We start from the raw sequence: 19131 nt of genomic DNA on the forward strand, positions 1-19131 counted from the left end.
GGAGGGGCAAAGAAAGGAGGAGACACAGAATCTGAAGCAGGATCTAGGCTCTGAGCTGTCAGCACAGAGCTTGACACGGGGCTTGAACTCACGGACCTTGAGATCATGACCTGAGTTGAAGTCTGACGCTTAACAGACTGAGTCACCCAGGTGCCTCAGTAATAAATCTCCTTCTAATTATTGCTTTGGTATTAAGTTTTAGGCTTGTCCTTAACCAGATATAATCATTAAGTCATAAGGAAAGACAAAATAATGTTTAGGACAGGACAAAACTCCGAACTGGGTGTCATAGCACGTTCAAACTTGATTTAGCCATGGGGCACCTGGGTGGCTCAGTGGGTTAAGCATCTGACTCTTGATTTCAGCTCAGGTCATGATCTTGTGTGTTCATGGATTTGAGCTCTGCATCGGGCTCTGCGCAGACAGTGCAGATCCTACTTGGGATTCTCTGTCTCCCTCTTTCTGCCCCTCCCTGCTCACTCACCCTCTCTCTCAAAATAAATAAACTTAAAAAAGTAAAAAACAAATAAACAAAAACCTTGATCCATCCAGAAACCACATTTCAGAGGCTGCTGCTCTATGCAGCTGAGGGACCTTACACCTCTACTGTCAGAAACCCGCAGGGCCATTTCAACAAGAGGGTCATCTGGCCTTCATGCTGCTCTCCAGGCTGCTGTGCCCACAGCACGTGGTCTCCTTTGCTTAGTTACAAATAATAACAAACCAAGGCATCAGTTAACTGTCAGCACTCAGAAGCAAAATGGGACAGAGAGGTAGATGTCTCAACTAACTATAAACTCTCTTCGTTGCCCCACTCTCTGATAAGTTACTTTGACCTTAGAATCAAGGAACTGGCAATGCTTTAGAGACCTTGTCTGTACCTTCTTTTCTAGTTATTTGCCTTTTGGTCCTTTTAGATGAATTCATCCACTAAAACAATGAAACTGAAGAGAAGACTGACAGCTACATTCCACACGATCAGTTACAGTATACAAAACTTAGCCACCATGTGGTCTTGACATGTCCTAAGTGCGTGAAACCTATAGATATCACAACTTGTAGGAGTGGATTATAGCACTGCATCACAGAGCGATGTAGCATGCTTACCTTAACTTTATTTTACAAAACACACACACAGACCCACACAAACCACCCAGCCACAGATTTTATAAGCGAGACCAAAACCTCTGGACCAATGAGAGAAAATATGACCTCAGGACAATACTAGGACACATGATCTAATAAGTACAATTCTACTTATGGAGGCAATAGGATTGAATATCCTGATCCTTTTTAGAGTCTAATACATAAAGCTCAATGTCAGATTTCAAAAGAAAAATAGTTTATTTCTGTTATAATTTCATAAAAATATAACTGAATGAATTCAGAAAGTCAGAATTTTCATCAGCCTGATTTTTTCATCATTTGATTTTGAAGGACCTTTATTCTAAAAGTTAAGCAGAATCCTAGAACTCAATAGGGAAGAAGAAAAAGAGATGTACTCATTGCTTTGAGTAGGATAACATTTCACTGAGAAAGCCAAAGATCTGTGAGGGTTTTTGTTATTGTTGTTGTTTTTTAAATCATTAGATTCTGGAAGGAGAAAAGAAAGTATAGATTAAATTAACAACTAGTAAGTAGTTGGAAGGTCCACAGCCCATAATAAATTCCATTTCCAACGGGCCCCCCAAATTCCTCCTCTGAAAATTATCAGTGTATGTCAACTGGTTCAATCTTCATTTCCCTTCAGCTCAAAACTTTCATGCTAATAAGCTTCTTCTATGTCCCCTTTCAGGTACTACCTAACTTAGCTATCAGGGAAAAACCAGTAGACAAAGTAAAGGCTTGGGGTGAGCCAGACTCTTATCTGTGCATGGACCATGTGGTCAATGAACATCAGAAACCCTATTTCCTGTTTGGGGGAGTAGCCTCAGACCCCAGGAACTATGTGTCTGTGCTGCGAACCACTCAGGCACTGCTCTCTGCTTAAGGCAGAGCTAAACACCTCTGTCCTGGGAATGTAGGCCGCATGCTGCTCTCCAGCCTGCTGAGGGTATTCATGGCCTCTATCTACTCTCACGGGGAAGGTTCCAGAAAAAGGTAAGAATGTTAAGAATGAAAGGGCTGCACGCAGGCAGGTGGTCCTTAATGGGCATTTGAGGAAAAAAGAAAGATTCAAGACAAGCAAGCATATTATGATTTCAGTTTGGTTTCTCTTTGGGTCCTACATTAGTCTAATTCTTCACAATATTTTACTCACCACATCAGCTCTGTTTTCAGATGTTTCCCTCACGATCCAGTGTGGCCCAGGAAGTTACTCATGTCCAGCTGGCCACATCCATGTAACAGGTTCAGCAGCGCAGTTACCCTTGATCTGTCTGTATGAAACAATGCAGAGCACATGATACATTTTTTGGTATATGCAGCATCCCAGTGGAGAGATCACTCTCCTTGTTCATCAGAGCTCTTTTGGCAAGAACACAAAGAATGGTTGCTATTCTACAAACTTCCAGAAATCAGCTAAATCCATCAACTTCACCATTTCAACCTTATAGCTGGAGGATTCAGCAAAGTATTTCTGTGCTCTCCAGGAACACTGTTCGAAGTGATCATAAAGCTGAATAAAAATCCCACAGCTCAGGGGCGCCTGGGTGGCTCAGTCGGTTAGGCGGCCGACTTCGGCTCAGGTCATGATCTCGCGGTCTGTGAGTTCAAGCCCTGCATCAGGCTCTGGGCTGATGGCTCAGAGTCTGGAGCCTGCTTCCAATTCTGTGTCTCCCTCTCTCTCTGCCCCTCCCCCGTTCATGCTCTGTCTCTCTCTGTCTCAAAAATAAAACGTTAAAAAAAAAATTAAAAAAAAAAATCCCACAGCTCAGTAAGAGACAGCCTCCCTGCTGCAGGAGCCAAGTTGAAATGCACACCTGCAACGTCCCAGACAAGAAATGGTAGTGGCTGTGGTTGCTTAATCCGCGGTGTGGATCAGAAGGTTTAATTCTAAGTTAAGCCTTTTTCTATGTCATTTGGAAGCAGGTGTCGAGAGTAACTCTCTTCTAATACATTCTCAGTTTGAATTTTTGACCTAAAATCCATCATACAGAACATGCACAAAGTCACCTGAAGTTGAAAAAACGTACCCCATGATGATTTTAAAGTGTCAGTGTCAGTTAAAGATGCTCACACTGCAAATCTGGGTCTAGTTATCTGGAATCACCATGAAAATCATCTCCTTAGTCCTTTCTTTTTAGGCTCTGTGTCAGTAAGGGTACAATCAGAGACTTAGACCTACCATGAGTGGCATAGAATCAGAGATTAATGATAAGGATCTGACCTCATGCAATTGCCTTAGCTGGTGGAGAAGTCTATATAAAGCTGTTGTCTTTGCACCTAGTACTGAGCCTGGGTTTGCTGTAAATCAGTTGTGATATTTGTGAAGGAAATGTGGATGTAAACAAAGGCATGGACAAAGTGTGACTTGTAAGAACATACCAGAACTCATGAGGACAACTGGAACCCACAAAGACAAACTAAAACGTCCCTCTCTCTCACCTCCTTCAATCTCATAGTGTTGGGTGACCTTCAGGAGGAGTAGGTATTATTTGCCATCACGCTACATGGAGACTTGGCCCAAGACAAAGGGAAGCTGAGGGAGGAGCTGTGGTAGGAGGTGAAGGAGTCGAGAACCAACAGTAAGATGAGCCAGTAGATCGGCCGCAGCCTGTGTGAGTTACCACAGCAAAACCTTCAGAACATCAAAAAATATGGCTGCCGCGTCACAACTACCTTCCAAATCTTGCACAAATGTCTTTTGTGGAAAACCTTAACCCAGAACAATACCAGGAAGCAAACTCTGGGAAACATATTTCCAGATAGTTAAGTTGAGACAGTACAAAGCTACCACAGGACCCTCCTTTTCACCTTGGCATCTGTATGTACCTCTGTCAATAACACTTCACTTTTAAGTAAAGACAGTAGCAAAATGATGCTCCCTGCTAATATGATGCCATTGTTCCTCACTCAACCAGAACCAAGATAGCCTTCTCCCACAAAAAAGATATAAAGTATATTTGTCCATTTTGGGGTGATGTTTCCTCTTCTAGCCAAGTCACTCTCCCATTGATATCCCATAGCTTCACTACTGATACAATGAGGTATAAGATAACTTTATAGTAGTGCATACTACTACATGTAGGCAAATGGGAAAGAGGAGTAAAACATGGTTAACATACGAATATATGCATATCAAAGTTATAAAAAACAAATTTTTGTAACTACGGTAGCCTTTGTTTCTGTACACTGTCACGTGATTACAGCTGGTTATTTGTCACTACTTTTTCCGTCACTCATTCCATAACCTTTTTGCTCATAGCAAGCATCTCCTCTCACTGTTCTGTTTAACTTTCTATGAAACAAGCTCCTTATTCAGCAGCAATGTTATGTAGAATTCCATAAAGTTCCATAAAGAATTCTACAAGTCCACCACCGTGGCTTTGGCAGAAGCACACTGCGGGCACTGAACACAAATACATATTCGGAATGTTTATTTAAGTGGAAAAAAAATCTTGCCCGTACTCAGGGACAGTTGATAACACTGTCTTGCGTTCTGTGAAACATGGTTAAGAATGATACCTGTGGCTGGTGCCTGGATGGCTCAGTTGGTTAAGCATCAGACTCTTGACCTCGGCTCAGGTCATGATCTCACGGTCTGTGAGTTCCAGCCCCTGCATCGGGCTCTGGGCTGACAGTTCAGAGCCTGCTTGGGATTCTCTCTCTCCCTCTCTCTCTCTGCCCCTCCCCTGCTTGTCTCTCTGTCTCAAAATAAATAAAAATAAACTTCCAAAAGAAAAAAAGAATGATACCTGATTTTTCATTAGAAGCAATAGAAAGTTATCAAGAGAAAACATTTTTTAAGTCCTTAAAGAAAAGAAACCTTTTAAGCTTGATTCCTATGAACATGAAAACATATTTTGGGGTTTCTTTATTTTTAAATTGAAGCATAGTGGTCATATAATATTATATTAGTGTCAGGTGTACTCTCTAGTTATTTGACAATTACATACATTATGAGACACTCACCATGGCTAAGTGTAGTCACTATATTTCATCATATGAAATTATTATAATATTATTTACTATATTCCTTATGCTGTACTTTTCTTCCCTGTGACCTATTTATTTTATAACTGTAAGTTTGTACCTTTGAATCCTGTCTTTGTTAAAAATCACTGGTAAGAAGGTGGAAAATCAATGCACGGACTGGTAAACGATATTTGCGATGCATATTTCTGAAAAAGGATTCAGATGCAAAATATATAAAAAGCACATGTAATTCAATAAGAACGCAACAAATAAAAATGACAAAAACTTGAAGAGTCACTACAGAAGTATATCAAATAGCTGACAAACATACAAAAAAAGCTCTTAATATTATTATTCATTAGGGAAATGAAAATATAACCCCACCTGAGTATTTCATCTGCCCTGAGTATATGAACGTAGCTAGGAGGAAATGACCCTAATAGAATAGGAGAAAATAATGATTATCTCTGGGGAAATACAGGACTGAGTGAATTTCAGAGAAACTTCCATCACTGAATCCATGTGGAGAGAAACAAAAGCAGTAACAGGTCACAAACCTGGACATTGAAGGAAAGGCGGGCTTTACTAGGAAAAAAGAAACTTGGTGTTTATTGAGCTTATTATATGTTAGGCACTGCAGTATGCATTTGGATTCATTATCTAATTAAACACTGCAAACCCTATGAGACAGGTTTCATTATCCCCATTTTATAACTTTTGTTTTAAAAATGTTTATTTTTTAAGTAGAGTTGACATACATGTTCCCATTTTTTGTATTTGGGAAATGAGACATAACTTTCCTAACTTTAAAAGCATCTCTAACTTATATCATCAGCCAGGGTGTAACACCTTACAGGGCTCTGAGAGAGTAAGGTTTGGAATATAGAGAAGCAATTGGCCCCAGAAGAGGGTGGCTGGATACCTCAGCAATGGTAACGTTTCTGGTTTCAACTGGAACTCAAAAAGAACTAGAAAAGAAGATGGTGAACCCAAGTACAAATTGTCCCAGGGTCCATACATGAAGAAATCGTCCACTAACCAGTTAACAGCGCTGAATGCTTTCACAAATCTCTTACACAGCAGTGTTCTGGGAGCAATAAGGGGTTACAGGGAAAGAAGAGGGATTGTTCCTTAAACACTCACAACATGTTTCGATATCAAGATACTTGCTGCTTGCCTTTGTCCTCTCTGCCTATAAAACTGCACTCTCCCCAAAATATCTGCACGGTGTACCTCTGCACTTCCTTTACATCTTTATTCAAATGTCACCACTTTGTGAATCTTTTCTCTCTATTTTTCTACCCTGAGAATCAGGCTCCAGCATACTCCAAGTTATCAAAAACGAGAGCAGTTCTTTACTAAAGCACTGCCACCTGGTGTTCTGCTAAAATATTTTGTGACACTGGCCTTGCTCTGCCCTCCAGTGAGGACAGCAAGGTTAAATTGTGGCAAAGACTCGTCCTGGCAGGAGCTACCATTGCTGAACCAAAGTCAGTGAACTTGACATTGCTGTTATCATGCGAGAGAAGATTCAGGAGGGCTGGCTGGTTTTTAACCTTTTGGCCAGCCAGATGTGAAAGTGATTGACTTCCAAATTATACCTATAATATGTGGGATGATTCAAGCTGGAGAATAATAACATATCGGGGAAATAAAGCTTGGCACTGTTGCCCAAGACAGGAAGTTTTTCTCTGTTAAGTGACATTGTGTTTACTCCTCTGTCCTTTATTGTAGTATAGAAATATCCTGAGAAGTGGGAGCAAGGATCAATGATGTAAAAAAATAATAATAATAATTGTGTCATAGAGAACACTGCTTGGTTTACTCTTTTCATGTTATCCTATGCCACCCAATCCCCCAATATGACAACATAATGCACTGACTTCCCATTGACAGAATCAAACATGATAGACCCTGGATACTTACGATAATACGTGAAATACGCTATGTAAATTGCAAAATTTGCCTCGGAAAATATTGAGCTTTCTCTTGTGAATAAACTCCACTGCAATTTCAGATTGTGTCTCCCAAGCCCTCGGTGTTTTATACATTACATGCATCTCGTTGAGTGCCTGAGGTAAGGAAGTTATTGCACTAGGTGACTGGCATGTGTGTTCTCATTTAATTCTTATTGGAACACTTCAAGGTTGGTGTAGGATCCCTTCGGGAGACAGTGTAGCAAAATGCTTGAGACCACTTTGCTTTGGGACCAACGTGCTTGGATTTCCAGATCTACCACTCATCAGTTAAGATCTTAGGTAAATGAGTTAATAATTTTTATGTGTCAGTTTCTTCATCCCTATAGTGTGAGTACTGATGAGAAGTCAATGAGATGATGCCTGCCAATGCTTAGTCCATTGCCCAATAGAAGGATACTGACCATTTACAGAAAAAAATTGAGCATAAGAGAGGTAAAATACCTTGCCTACTGTCACAGAGCAAGTGACAGAATGGAGCCTTCCCTCCATATCCTATTTACAGCAGATGCTTTTCCTCATGCCAAAAATAACACTCTATTTCATTATAGTATTGTATTGTCTTAAAAAAATTTTTTTAATGTTCATTTTATTTTTTGGAGAGAGAAAGAAACAGAGTGCGAGTGGGGGAGGGGCAGGGAGCGGGAGACACAGGATCCGAAGCAGGCTCTGGGCTCTCAGCACCGGGCTCAACGAGGGCTCGAACTCGCAGGACGAGATCGTGACCTGAGCCGAAGTTGGACGCATAACCAACTGAGCCACCCAGGCGCCCCTGTATTGTCTTTATAGAGCTTATCACTGTTTAAAATTATCTTATTTTTTAAAAATCTCTTTAATTTTTTTCTTCTCCTCTATCTTCTTCACTACTGCATCTTCCTTGCCTGAACAATGCCTAGTACAGAGGAGGTATCATCAATACATACTTGTTGAATGAATGTACAACAGATAAAATTACCCCTTGAACCAAGGTGAAGTTTAAGGGCACCAACCCCTGCACCACTGAAAATCTGTGTTTTTAAATTCTGGCTCGCCAAAAAACTGCTAACAGCCTTCTGTTGACCAGAAACCTTACTGGTAACAGTTGATTAACATATACTTATATTAACATATAATTACACATTTGTTATATGTATTATATATTGTATTCTTACAAAAGTATGGTAGAGGAAAGACAATGTTATGAAGGAAATCATAAGGAAGAAACAATACATTTACAGTACTGAACTGTATTTATCAATACCCTACCTAAGTTTATGTTACCTGTTTACAGGATAAGTTGTCTGCCAGTACCTGTATCAATATTGTCTTACATGATACAAAACACTGTAGGTGCTGTATGCATTGCTAACATTAGACATCAAAAATGAAAAGATAATGTGCGACACAAATTCCTATTTATTTACAGGTATAACAATTCACGCATTGATGATGAAGAAGCAGCGATATGATTACTTTATGGTAATTTAGTGAACTGGCATGATCGCTTCACGAGCACAGCAGATAAGCCTACGTGTATACCATAGTGTAATGATTATGATTCATAACCATTAGTATATAGCCTAGCCTCCACACCAGCGAATGAATTGTTATAAAGATTTTAGGGCATAGAGTATTACAGTCATATTTATAATACAGCTTTGGAAACATAGTTTCATTTTTAAAAAACTGTTTACTTGATACAGTTTCTTCAATAAAGAGAAAGAGAGGCATACTTTACGGTAACGTGATTGTTTGAAAGCAAAGTGATAAAACGGTAAGAAAACGAACATAGTTTTAAAAAAGGAAAACTGACACGTTAGTTTTAAATTAAATATCATTCCCCTTATGCCTATGTAAGGGTAGGCTGTGAATGGGGTCGTGTACGGTGAGTGTTTGTGTGTGTAAGTTTTGATACATTTTAACTTTTAGAATACATTGGTGTATATTTTATAGTCATAAATGATAAAATGGTATCTATATATATATATATATTTTGTGCGTTAGTGACATACCTAACTTTTTCTTAATTTTTTCCCATATTACTAGGCTATCTAGCTTATCTGCAAGTTTTCCGAATTGTCGCAAATCTCCCTTGCAATTTCCGGCACATTTATTGAAAAATAAACGTATAAAAGTGGATCTGCATGGCTCAAACCTGTGTTGTCCAAAGGTCCACTTTATGTCTAGAGTCCTCGCAATTCCAATACTAATGTAAAGGATTAAGATGGACTAATCTGTGTGTTATTTATCCAGAATTGTCAAGATTTCTACCCTGCAAGTCACTTAAGGTATGATTTTTTTAATGTTTATTTATTTGAGAGAGAGAGAGAGAGAGAGAGAAAGCACTCAAGTGGGCAGAAAAGGGGGGGGGGGCAGAGGATCTGAAGTGGGCTCCACGCTGACAGCAGAGAGCTCCATGTGGGGCTTGAACCCCCAAACCACGAGATCATGACCTGAGCCAAAGTCAGACTCTTAACCAACTAACTGAGCCACCCAGGTGCCCCAAGGTATGATTTAACTTATGTAAGGTATCTAGCGGTCAGTTGGCTTGGCCTCTGTTTCAGGCAAAGTAGGTGGCTAAAAATTGAAGATTCTGCCCTATTAGTTACAGGAATGCTCCCTCTGTCAGAGGCATGCCTTTCTTCTTGAGGACCCTGCCCCTCCAATGTGTGAATGAACTCATCATTGGATCAGTATTTTCAGCAGATACACATTTTACATCAAGTGGGCTTTCTGAGCGGTGAGGACAGACTCTCAGTATCACTGAGACTCTCAGTATCAGTATCAGACTCTCAGTATCAGTATCAGAATGCCGTGATCTGAAGAAAAAAGGAGCTTGACTCGGAGTGGCTGTTGTTTTTCTCACAGCCCATCCCTAGCCCTAGCCCTTACACTTCTGAACCAGGAGATATTTCTAGGATTTCTGTCATGAACCACAGCCACATCTCTTTTCTTAGAAAGGAGAACTATAAATTAGCCATTGAGATGCGTTTGCAACCTACTCCACTTTTCAGAATATGATTTGAGTCTGTGGAAAACACTCTTTAATATTAGCCACTAAACCATGCTGTTTCCTTACTTATTTTAGTTGTTCACAGGAAGGGGTTTGAAACCAACTTATACCACCAATTTCCCAGAAGTAGATATATATTCTGAATAATCTTAATTCCTGCAATCGTGCACTATTCCTTTTTTTCTGGGCACCTCTTATTTCTCCAACTACATTTTGAGCTCACAGAAAACAGAGAAGGTTGCTTTTGTAATTTTCAGAGCTCAAAGGGAAATCCTAGGCACAAAAATCACTGCTTAAGCAAATGCATGTATGTTAAGTCAAACTAACATTATACCTCAGACTCTTGACTTCAGCTCAGGTCATGATCCCAGCGTGGTGGGATCGAGCTCCGCTGAGCAAGCAGCTTGCTTGGGATTCTCTCTCTCTCTCTCTCTCTCTCTCTCTCTCTCTCTCTCTCTTTCTCCCTCCCTCTGCCCCCTACCCCACTTGTGCTCTCTCTCTAAAATAAAACAAAACAAAATAAAATAAATACATTTTTTGAAGATTCATGGAAAGATTTCTAGCCAAAGTGCTTTCCCTATCCCAGATTGCTATGGCACCTGTAACTCTCTCTGAAGCAGAAAAATGGCAGTCCATGATTAAGCAGCCAATGTCTCATAGGTTGCCCACTCTCTTTGTGTGGCATTTCCCCAATGCTTGTGGAGCTGGCATCAAAAAAAACCCTAAACAAACAAAAACAGTGTTTGATCTCTCCTTTTGAACCACAGGAAACTGAATCTAGGGCAGAGTTGGTTGGTGTGTTTCCAGGACATTTAGATGAGCTTGTCTGTGATTGGCTGTGCAACCAGATGCGACATTCTGTTTTCTGAAACAGATCTAGGCTGCAGCGTGTTCCTCTGCGGAGATCCTTGGGTAGGATCAATGGAGAAGAGTCCTTTGGCAGCCTCGTTGCTAATCTTGTGGCTTCATCTTGGCCGTAAGTCTTTGGGTTGCCAGAGAGATTCTGGACAGTCGTGGGTGGTGATGGAGAAGGGGGAGAGGGTGGTCAGACACCTCTAGGTGTTACTTGGGAATGTGCAAAGAAAATGGAAACTGTAGAGACCAATTTCTCTGTCTGACCCTGTCTTTCTCAACAGGAGTGTGCAGCGTATTGGATGTGAACCAGTATCCTTTGTCGCTTCATGTTCACGAAGGAGAAAACACCAATTTCACCTGCCATTTTCCTACCAGCAGTTTTTATAGTTTACAGTGGTACAGATGGGAACCTGCAAAAAGCCCCAAGTTCCTGTTTACAATTGCTTTAAATGGGGATGAAAAGGAGGAAGAACGAGTAAAAGTCACTCTTGATACTAAGAAGGGTTCTAGCTCCTTGTACATCAAAGGATCCCAGCTGGAAGATGCTGCCACATACATCTGTGCCTTGACAGACACAGTGCTCTCCAGGCACCTGCAGCCCATACCCAAACCCGTGGCTGGTGCCACTCTGGTCTCAGCGTTGACAAGTGCCATGTGCAGGGTGGAAAAGGCAAATTCATTGAGTTACAGTGTTTTCAATAATCAGAGGAAAGTGCAGACCCAGATACACAAACCTTCCAGTCACTGTAGCTCCCTCAATTAACTGGACTATTACTAAGCCCCACTGACCTCAACTCCCACCGATATATTAGCTGTGTCACTGAGTCGGGTCCCTTGCTTCCTCTTTTGGCATAACCGATTCCAGGTGCACTAGATGGTTACTCCAACCTAGGTAAAGTAATCTGGTTAAACTAGGATAATATTTACTCCTCACTGTTGCTACATCCTAAGCGCTAATCATTCGGTCATGTCTGTTCACATGCATGAGTGGAACATGTGAATGTGCCCTCTTCTCACTCCTGGCAAGGAGATCTGCCTGTGTCATACCCGGAACAGGCAATGCCAATTTTGGTTTTGGTTCAGTTCAACTTGCCCCCTACGTGATCTGGATTTCATCTCTTCTCATATATGGATATTTGCATTTTTAAAAATCACTTGGGAGGCCTGAAAGGAGCACGGATAAGGGAAGCTCACTATTATGCTTGATCTATCCCCTAGTTTGTACTGGGATTGCGATATTGAGTAAGTAACTGAACTCGATGAGGATCTAAGTTTCTTTCTTTGTCATTTCCAGGCATATGAGGTGGGTAGAGCATCTGGGGCTGTGCTCATTTTGCAGACTTCCAAACAATCTAGTAGTTTAATACCCCATTGGTGCTCTAGAGGCCTCTAATTCTGGAGCCTTTTGGGGTTTGGTTAACATGAATTAACTCCTTTCTGGGCCTTTTCATCTCATAGCTTGTCAGCTTTCTCTCGACATCTACATTAATGACTGCTCATCCAGCTTCTGTCCAGCTTCTTAAATTACGCTGCCAGTGCTCTCTTTGTCTCTTTCTTTTTGTAGATTTTTGGGTTTTGAAATCTCACTCCTGTCATCATCACATGTAAAAAAAAACAAAAAAAACTGCATATTTTGAAAACAGTATTGGATTGCATACCGATCCCTCAGATTGGACCCTTATTTAAGAGGCACACATATGGAAAGATTGTTTTTCCAAAAATCATTCACAAGGTAGTGATAACTCCATCTGATGGTCAGACTGGGAACAGTTGAGCCTGTCATGTTATTGGAATGTGTGTAGAATGGGAGGTGTGTAGCACAAGACTGAGTGAGGAGAACGTACAGTCCATTGCCCAGTAGCGTTGTTGGAGGAAAACAACACAAGAGAAGGCCATTCACTGTTCTAGCCACTGGTCAGCTTCCCAAATTGGATCTCCATTATTACTGTCATAAAGATCAATGGTAGAAATTTCTAATATTTTCAGTAATAATCCTGTGGTTTTAGCTAACTCTGAATTGGTAGAAACAAAAGGCACAGAAGACAGTCAAGGACAATGTTTGGTTCGTTTGCACATTACCGCAACACAATGCTTCACAGACTTTTTCATGTAACAGGACAGAGAGAAATCGGTTGCATTTGCACAGCGCTTCCGGACAGAATGCCACTTGACACTGGTCCATGACTCCAGCTTCTCTGGGCCCCTTGCTTGCGTTTGGATGCGAGGAGATAAAGCTCTTTCCACACGTGGCCAATTCCTGGATACAGTGGCACATACTTTGGAAAATCTACTATTAAAAGCATGGGGGAAATGTAAATCTGGAATGCAGACTCCTTACCAAAAAAATATCTATACCTTTACAAAAGTGTAACCAAGGAAATATGAACCACAATTCTCAGTCTCTGAGTGCTAAAATTGATCTGACATTGAAAATGGTCTGTCAAATTTTGATTATTCACAGAGATACAGGCATGCTCTTGTAAATAGCTCCACAGTGTGGGGGTGTCTTTTGTTTGTGTTTTAGAGTTTAGTAAATGGAATGAGAAGAACAAGTGAAGTATAAAAATCACATTGAACAAGATAGTCTTACATCTTCCTGTTTATTGTAGGGCCCCAGCATGAGCAATCAGCCACCTGCTCCTGTGCTGTGGAAGCCCAGGGCTCACATCACACCCAAGCATTGTCACCATGCCTTCTGTGCCAGAGCGGGAGCGCTGGGGTCATATTTGAAAAGAAGTTCGGTGAAATAGGCAGATGTTCCAGGTGGAACTGTTAGAAACCATCAGAAGTCAGATAGAGGAAAAACACATTTTAATTCTTGCCAATTTCTCCCAAGTCCTCAACAAGACTCTTCAAAGGACTTCAGTGCCATAACAGTTTGCTGCAGAATAAACCACCCCAAAACTTTTAAACAGCTTTTAAACAGCTACCGTTTTACTATCTCATGATACTTCTGCTCCATGTGGCGTCCAGGGGCTCCACTGGACTGGCACACCCCCAAACTGCTTGCTTAAATGTCTGGAGCCTTAGCGAGAATGCCTGGAAGGCTGGCCTCAGCTGGAACACCGGGATGGCAAGGCTCGTCTCTCATTTGCTGTATTCTCAGAGACTGTTCCTCCCCACATGACCTCTGGAGTGGTCTTTCCAGAAGGGAAGCTGTATATTATATCTTATGTGGTGGCTCAGGGTTTTCAAAATCACAAAAGTGGCGGGGTGCCTGGGTGGCTTAGTCGGTTAAGCATCTGACTTCGGCTCAGGTCATGATCTCGTGATTCTTGGGTTCGAGCCCAGGCATTGGGCTCTGTGCTGACAACTCAGAGCCTGGAGCCTGCTTCGGATTCTGTGTCTCCCTCTATCTCTGCCCCTTCCCTGCTTGTGCTCTGTCTCTCTCTCAAAAATAAATAAACTTTCTAAAAAAAAATCACAAAGGTGGAAACTGCCAAGCGAACTTAACATTTCGTCCTAGAACTGCCACGATGTTCCTTCTGTGACATTCTGTTTGTTAAAGTGAGTCACAAAGCCAGCTCAGATTCATTATGTAAGGGGAGCATGGAATTCAGGAAGAACAGACAGTGTGGCGGGGGGGGGTGGGGGGCATCTAACCAAAAAGCGAATGGAATAAACACATTCCTTGGATGATTTTATGGCCTCTTAATTGTCTGTTGCCTCTAGTCTCTACTCCTTTGGATCTAACTTCTACGTAGCCACTAGAATTATTATAAAATATATATATTTGATCAGATCACTTCTTGCTAATCTTTGGGTGATGAGGAACCATTAGAAGTTGTAAAGATAAATTCTATATTAAAAGATATGAGTCCGTTTACGTTTCCCCCCTAAGTTATCTTCTTTTTTTTTAAGGTTATTTATTTTGAGAGAGAGAGAGAGAGCACGCACCTGTGAGCACACAAATGAGTGGGGGCAGGGCGGGGAGAAGGAGAGAGAGAATCCCAAGCAGGCTCCATGCTGTCACCTGAGTCAAAATCAAGAGTTGGACGCTTAACTGACTGAGCCACCCAGGTGCCCCTCTTAAGTTATCTTCTATGTTCACCTCCCACCCCTTTTCACTACATGCCACAGATGTGTATCTGCTATTTAAAAATTCTAACCACTTATGCACACACTGAACTCTTTCTTAAATCTGTGCCCTTGCAGATGCACCCCCTTTGCCCGGAATATACCTTCCCCATTGTAAAATGTCTACTCATCCAACTTGTCCAGTTCAGACAGCATTGTGTACCTCTTATCTGAAATCTCATAGGATAACACACAGCATTTTAGTATAAATATTCTTGAATCTGTACTCCCTCGTGATTATTTTAACAAAAATATTTGCTACTTTGAGCTGTCTTATATTTATATTCAGTGCAAGGGGCGCCTGGGTGGCTCAGTTGGTTAAGCGGCCGACTTCAGCTCGGGTCATGATCTCGCGGTCCGTGAGTTCAAGCCCCGCGTCGGGCACTGGGCTGACAGCTCAGAGCCTGGGGCCTGTTTCAGATTCTGTGTCTCCCTCTCTCTGACCCTCCCCTGTTCATGCTCTGTCTCTCTCTGTCTCAAAAATAAATAAACATTAAAAAAAAATTTTTTTATATTCAGTGCAAGCATTTCCTACTGGGAGGGGAGAGATTCCTTCTACTCCTCAAACCAGTTCCTTCTTCTCTTCATTTAGCAAATTTCTACATCACGCCGTGGGGCCCAGAGACAGTTTACAACAGAGAGTACGGTGTGTGTTGGAGAAGAGCAGATTTCTCCCACGCCAGACGTTCTCGCTCCAGGTTAGGCTTCCGTGTGCACTGCAGCCCTGCCCTTGTTCTGCCCAGAAGTGACACAATGATTCAAGTTTCCGCAGTGCCCCTTCCAGACTCCTTGCTCTTTTGGCATGGGAAGGAGACTTCATTATCACAGCACTGGTTTTGCCTTCATTTGGGGGCCCCGAACCAACATTCCTGGGAAGGAAAGAGGATCCCAATGGCGTGTATGTCCAAAACGTTTATCTTAACTCACGGGATTTTCATTTTCTAGCTCATCCTGAAACTGCTAAAACAGAACATGTTCTGTTTCCATATTATTCTTTAATTCAAATTCAGATCCACTTTTAACTCTAACTTGAAGTGTTGAGATTTCTGCTATTAAAACATCTACATGGCAATACTTCAAAGACATTAGAGCGCCTATAGTGGATTAAACCATTAACCTCCCAAAGAGAAGTCCGCTTCTTAATCCTCGGGAACTGTGAATGTGACCTTACCCGACAAAGAGCCTTTGCAAAAGTAATTAAATTAAGAATAGCAATATAAGATCATCCTGGATTATCCAGGCGGGTCATAAATCCAATGGCAAATGTCTTTTTGAGAGACACACAGAGGAGAAGGCCGGGTGAGGCACTCTGGCTAGAGGTGGAGTTTGGAGAGATGCAGCCACAAGCCAAGGGATGCCTGGAGGCATCAGGAGGTGGAAGAGGCAGGGCAGGATCCAACCCCTGAGCACTCAAAGGGAGCATTGCCCTGCTGACACCTGATTACATACTCCTGGCCTCCAGTACTGTTAGAAAATAAGTTTTTGTTATTCTGAGCCACCACGTTTGTTACAGTAGACCTAGAAAACGAATGTGGTTTCTCCCTAAAGTAACTTGACTGTCTACATTCCCAAAGGGTATATGCAAGCACACACATTTATTTATCATTTAACAAATATTTGAGTACCCACTGTTTGTCAGGTATTAGAATAGTTTGTGGGAACATGGTGATGAACAAAGACAAACATTGAGTAAGTGACTACCACACGTCCGGGACTTTACTTGTGATACAGTAGCGACAAAAACAGACAAAATTCCTTGTTTTCATAGACCCCACATTCAAAAGAGGCACTGTCCAACAGAACTTTCTGAGGTAGCAGAAATATCTATATTCACACTGTCCACTAGCCACTAGCCCTACGTGGCTATTGAGAACTTGAAGCGTAGCTAATATAACTGACAAACTAAATTTCATTTTATTTTTACTTCTTTAAAGTTTTTATGGATTTATTTTGAGGGATGGAGGGGGGGGGGAGAGAGAGAGAGAGAGAGAGCAAGAGAGAGAGAGAGAGAAAGAGAGAGAGAATCCCAAGCAGGCTCTGAGCCCGACGCGGGGCTCAAAGTCACAAAGTGTGAGATCGTGACCTGAGCCGAAATCAAGAGTCAGACACTTATCTGACTGAGCCACCCTGACACACTAAATTTTAAATTTTATTTAATTTTAATTACTTTAAGAAGCCTCATGCGGCTAGTAGCTACCATATAGGTCAGCGCAATTGTTAAGGATGATATCTAGTACACGCCCTCAAGGTAGATGAATATGAGGCAGCTCAGACAATTAACAGATCATTATCACACAGGGCAGTAAGTACTGTGGTAAGTGAGATTGAAAATCTTTGGAGCCGTGGGGAGCTATTCTACCCACGTGTTTTAAGGAAGCCTTCTTAGAGAAATTCATATGTGATAGATAAGACCTCTTCTTTCAAATTATGTTGATTTTTTTAAAAATCACTGATATGTGAACAAGTAACACATTGGGACAGTAGAGATGACCTCTAAACTGGTAATTAATAACCAGGGTAATCTGTAGGATGACAGAGAAATAGGTACTTTTTATCTTCTACTTTGAGATCATGGGTGACCTAACAATAAATTATGAGTCTTTTCCCACATTTATTTAAATATCTGTGACCTAGTATGTTCCATTAGCTCATGCACAGACAAAAGCTACTTTTTTCTGGATGAAACTGGGAATGCCAAATGGAAGTTTTATTACCTGTTGACATCCTAGTTTTAAATCACAGAACCCATTTTTTTTTTTTAAAGACAAAGTATTCCTCCCTGAACGGTATCAGCAACAGTAAACTTTTTTTCCCCAAGTCTTGACAAATATAGGCACCATTGAAGTAGAAAACAGTGGCTCAGTGGGTTAAGCATCTGACTGCCACTCATCTCAGGGGTTCCTGAGTTCAAGTCCCGCATCGGGTGAACTGGAGCCTGGCTTCCGGTAAAAACCCGAGCCCTGCGTGTGTGTGTGTCTCTCTCTGTCTCTCTCTCTCTGTCTCTCTCTCTGTCTCTCTCTCTCTCTCTCTCCTCCCCCTTGCTCATGTGTACCCTCTCTCTCTCTCTCAAAACAAACAAGTGTATAAGGAATCGGTTATAAAATCGGCACGTTTTGAGTCTGGCCCCCAGGAGGCAGCATCTGCAATCATAGACCCTCTTCTGAAGGTGATTGAGAAAAATACTCTGATTGGCTACCTGAAATTGCAGTCACTTCTTTCCCCTTTCTTTCCAAAAGGCAGTGTAGTGGTACACTACATTTCTTTGGGTCTGGGAGACTCTTGTAACAAGGGAAACACATTTAGGAGCAACCAGATTCAGTCATTCTTTCTGAAGAGGAAGAAGAGGAAGATGTTACTTACAGTACCAGTGTTGATCTTGTGGATGCAAATATCACGTGAGTTTGAGATTTCCCTGATTGCTTCCAGAGAGCCCAGCATAGTGGAATACCATCTGCAGGAATGAGATTTTTCTGATTAAGAGCAAAAATATTGGAGAGGGGGAGCTAAAAAATAAGAAAGTTAGAGGCACTTGGGGAGGGAGACAGGGAAAGAAGGAGAAAATTAGACAAGAAGAGTGTAGCTCAGAGAATAGAGATCTAATCAGATTTTCTCTGATGCCTCCCATTGGTTTTTTGTTTGTGTTTTTTTTTTTTAACAGAAGTGAACGGACAAGAGATAAAGCAAATTCCTCAATTCCTGCTTCTACAAGAAGGAGAGAACTTCACCATTTACTGCAATTCCTCAAGGACTTTAAACAGCTTACAGTGGTATAAGCAGAGGCCTGGGGGCAGTCCCGTCCTCTTGATCACCTTAGTTAAGAGTGGAGATGTGAAGCAGAAAAGACTGACAGCTTGGTTTGGAGACACTAGAAAGAACAGTTTGCTGCACATGGTGGCCACCGAGACTGCAGATTCAGGAGTCTATTTCTGCACAGGGGCACAGTGTTCTCAAAGCACCTGCGACCTGTCCCCAAACCTTGCTGTGGAGCTCCAGGAGCAACCCTTCCTTATCTCTCTTTAGGGCAGGAGTCAGAGAAAGCTGAAGGCACAATGTCTGTGTAAAGTTAAATGTTAAATAATTTTAAAAGAATCTCCAGACTCAGATGGCTTAATTGTGAGAATTCTATTAAACATTTGAAGAATTGGCATGAATTTT

General features: G+C 41.5%; 1 long non-coding RNA gene and 1 gene segment (V, D, J or C); one reads left to right on the top strand and one right to left on the bottom strand.

Moving 5' to 3' along the window:
* Positions 1–19131, bottom strand: part of LOC144616677 (uncharacterized) — a 301629-nt gene that overhangs the window by 8116 nt on the left and 274382 nt on the right. Inside the window, exons 13-14 of the long non-coding RNA XR_013556226.2 lie at positions 18337–18427; positions 2261–2378 (exon numbers count right to left, since the gene is read on the bottom strand). This is a non-coding gene — a long non-coding RNA (uncharacterized LOC144616677). The remainder of the gene's footprint in view (positions 1–2260; positions 2379–18336; positions 18428–19131) is intronic.
* LOC132669713 (T cell receptor alpha variable 24-like) lies at positions 10902–12163 on the top strand. The segment is given in 2 exon segments: positions 10902–11020; positions 11181–12163. Coding segments are annotated over 2 exon segments (537 nt in total).

This window comes from Panthera onca, chromosome B3, assembly GCF_046562875.1.
Source record: "Panthera onca isolate mPanOnc1 chromosome B3, mPanOnc1 haplotype 2, whole genome shotgun sequence".
Classification (NCBI taxonomy): Eukaryota; Metazoa; Chordata; class Mammalia; order Carnivora; family Felidae; genus Panthera; species Panthera onca.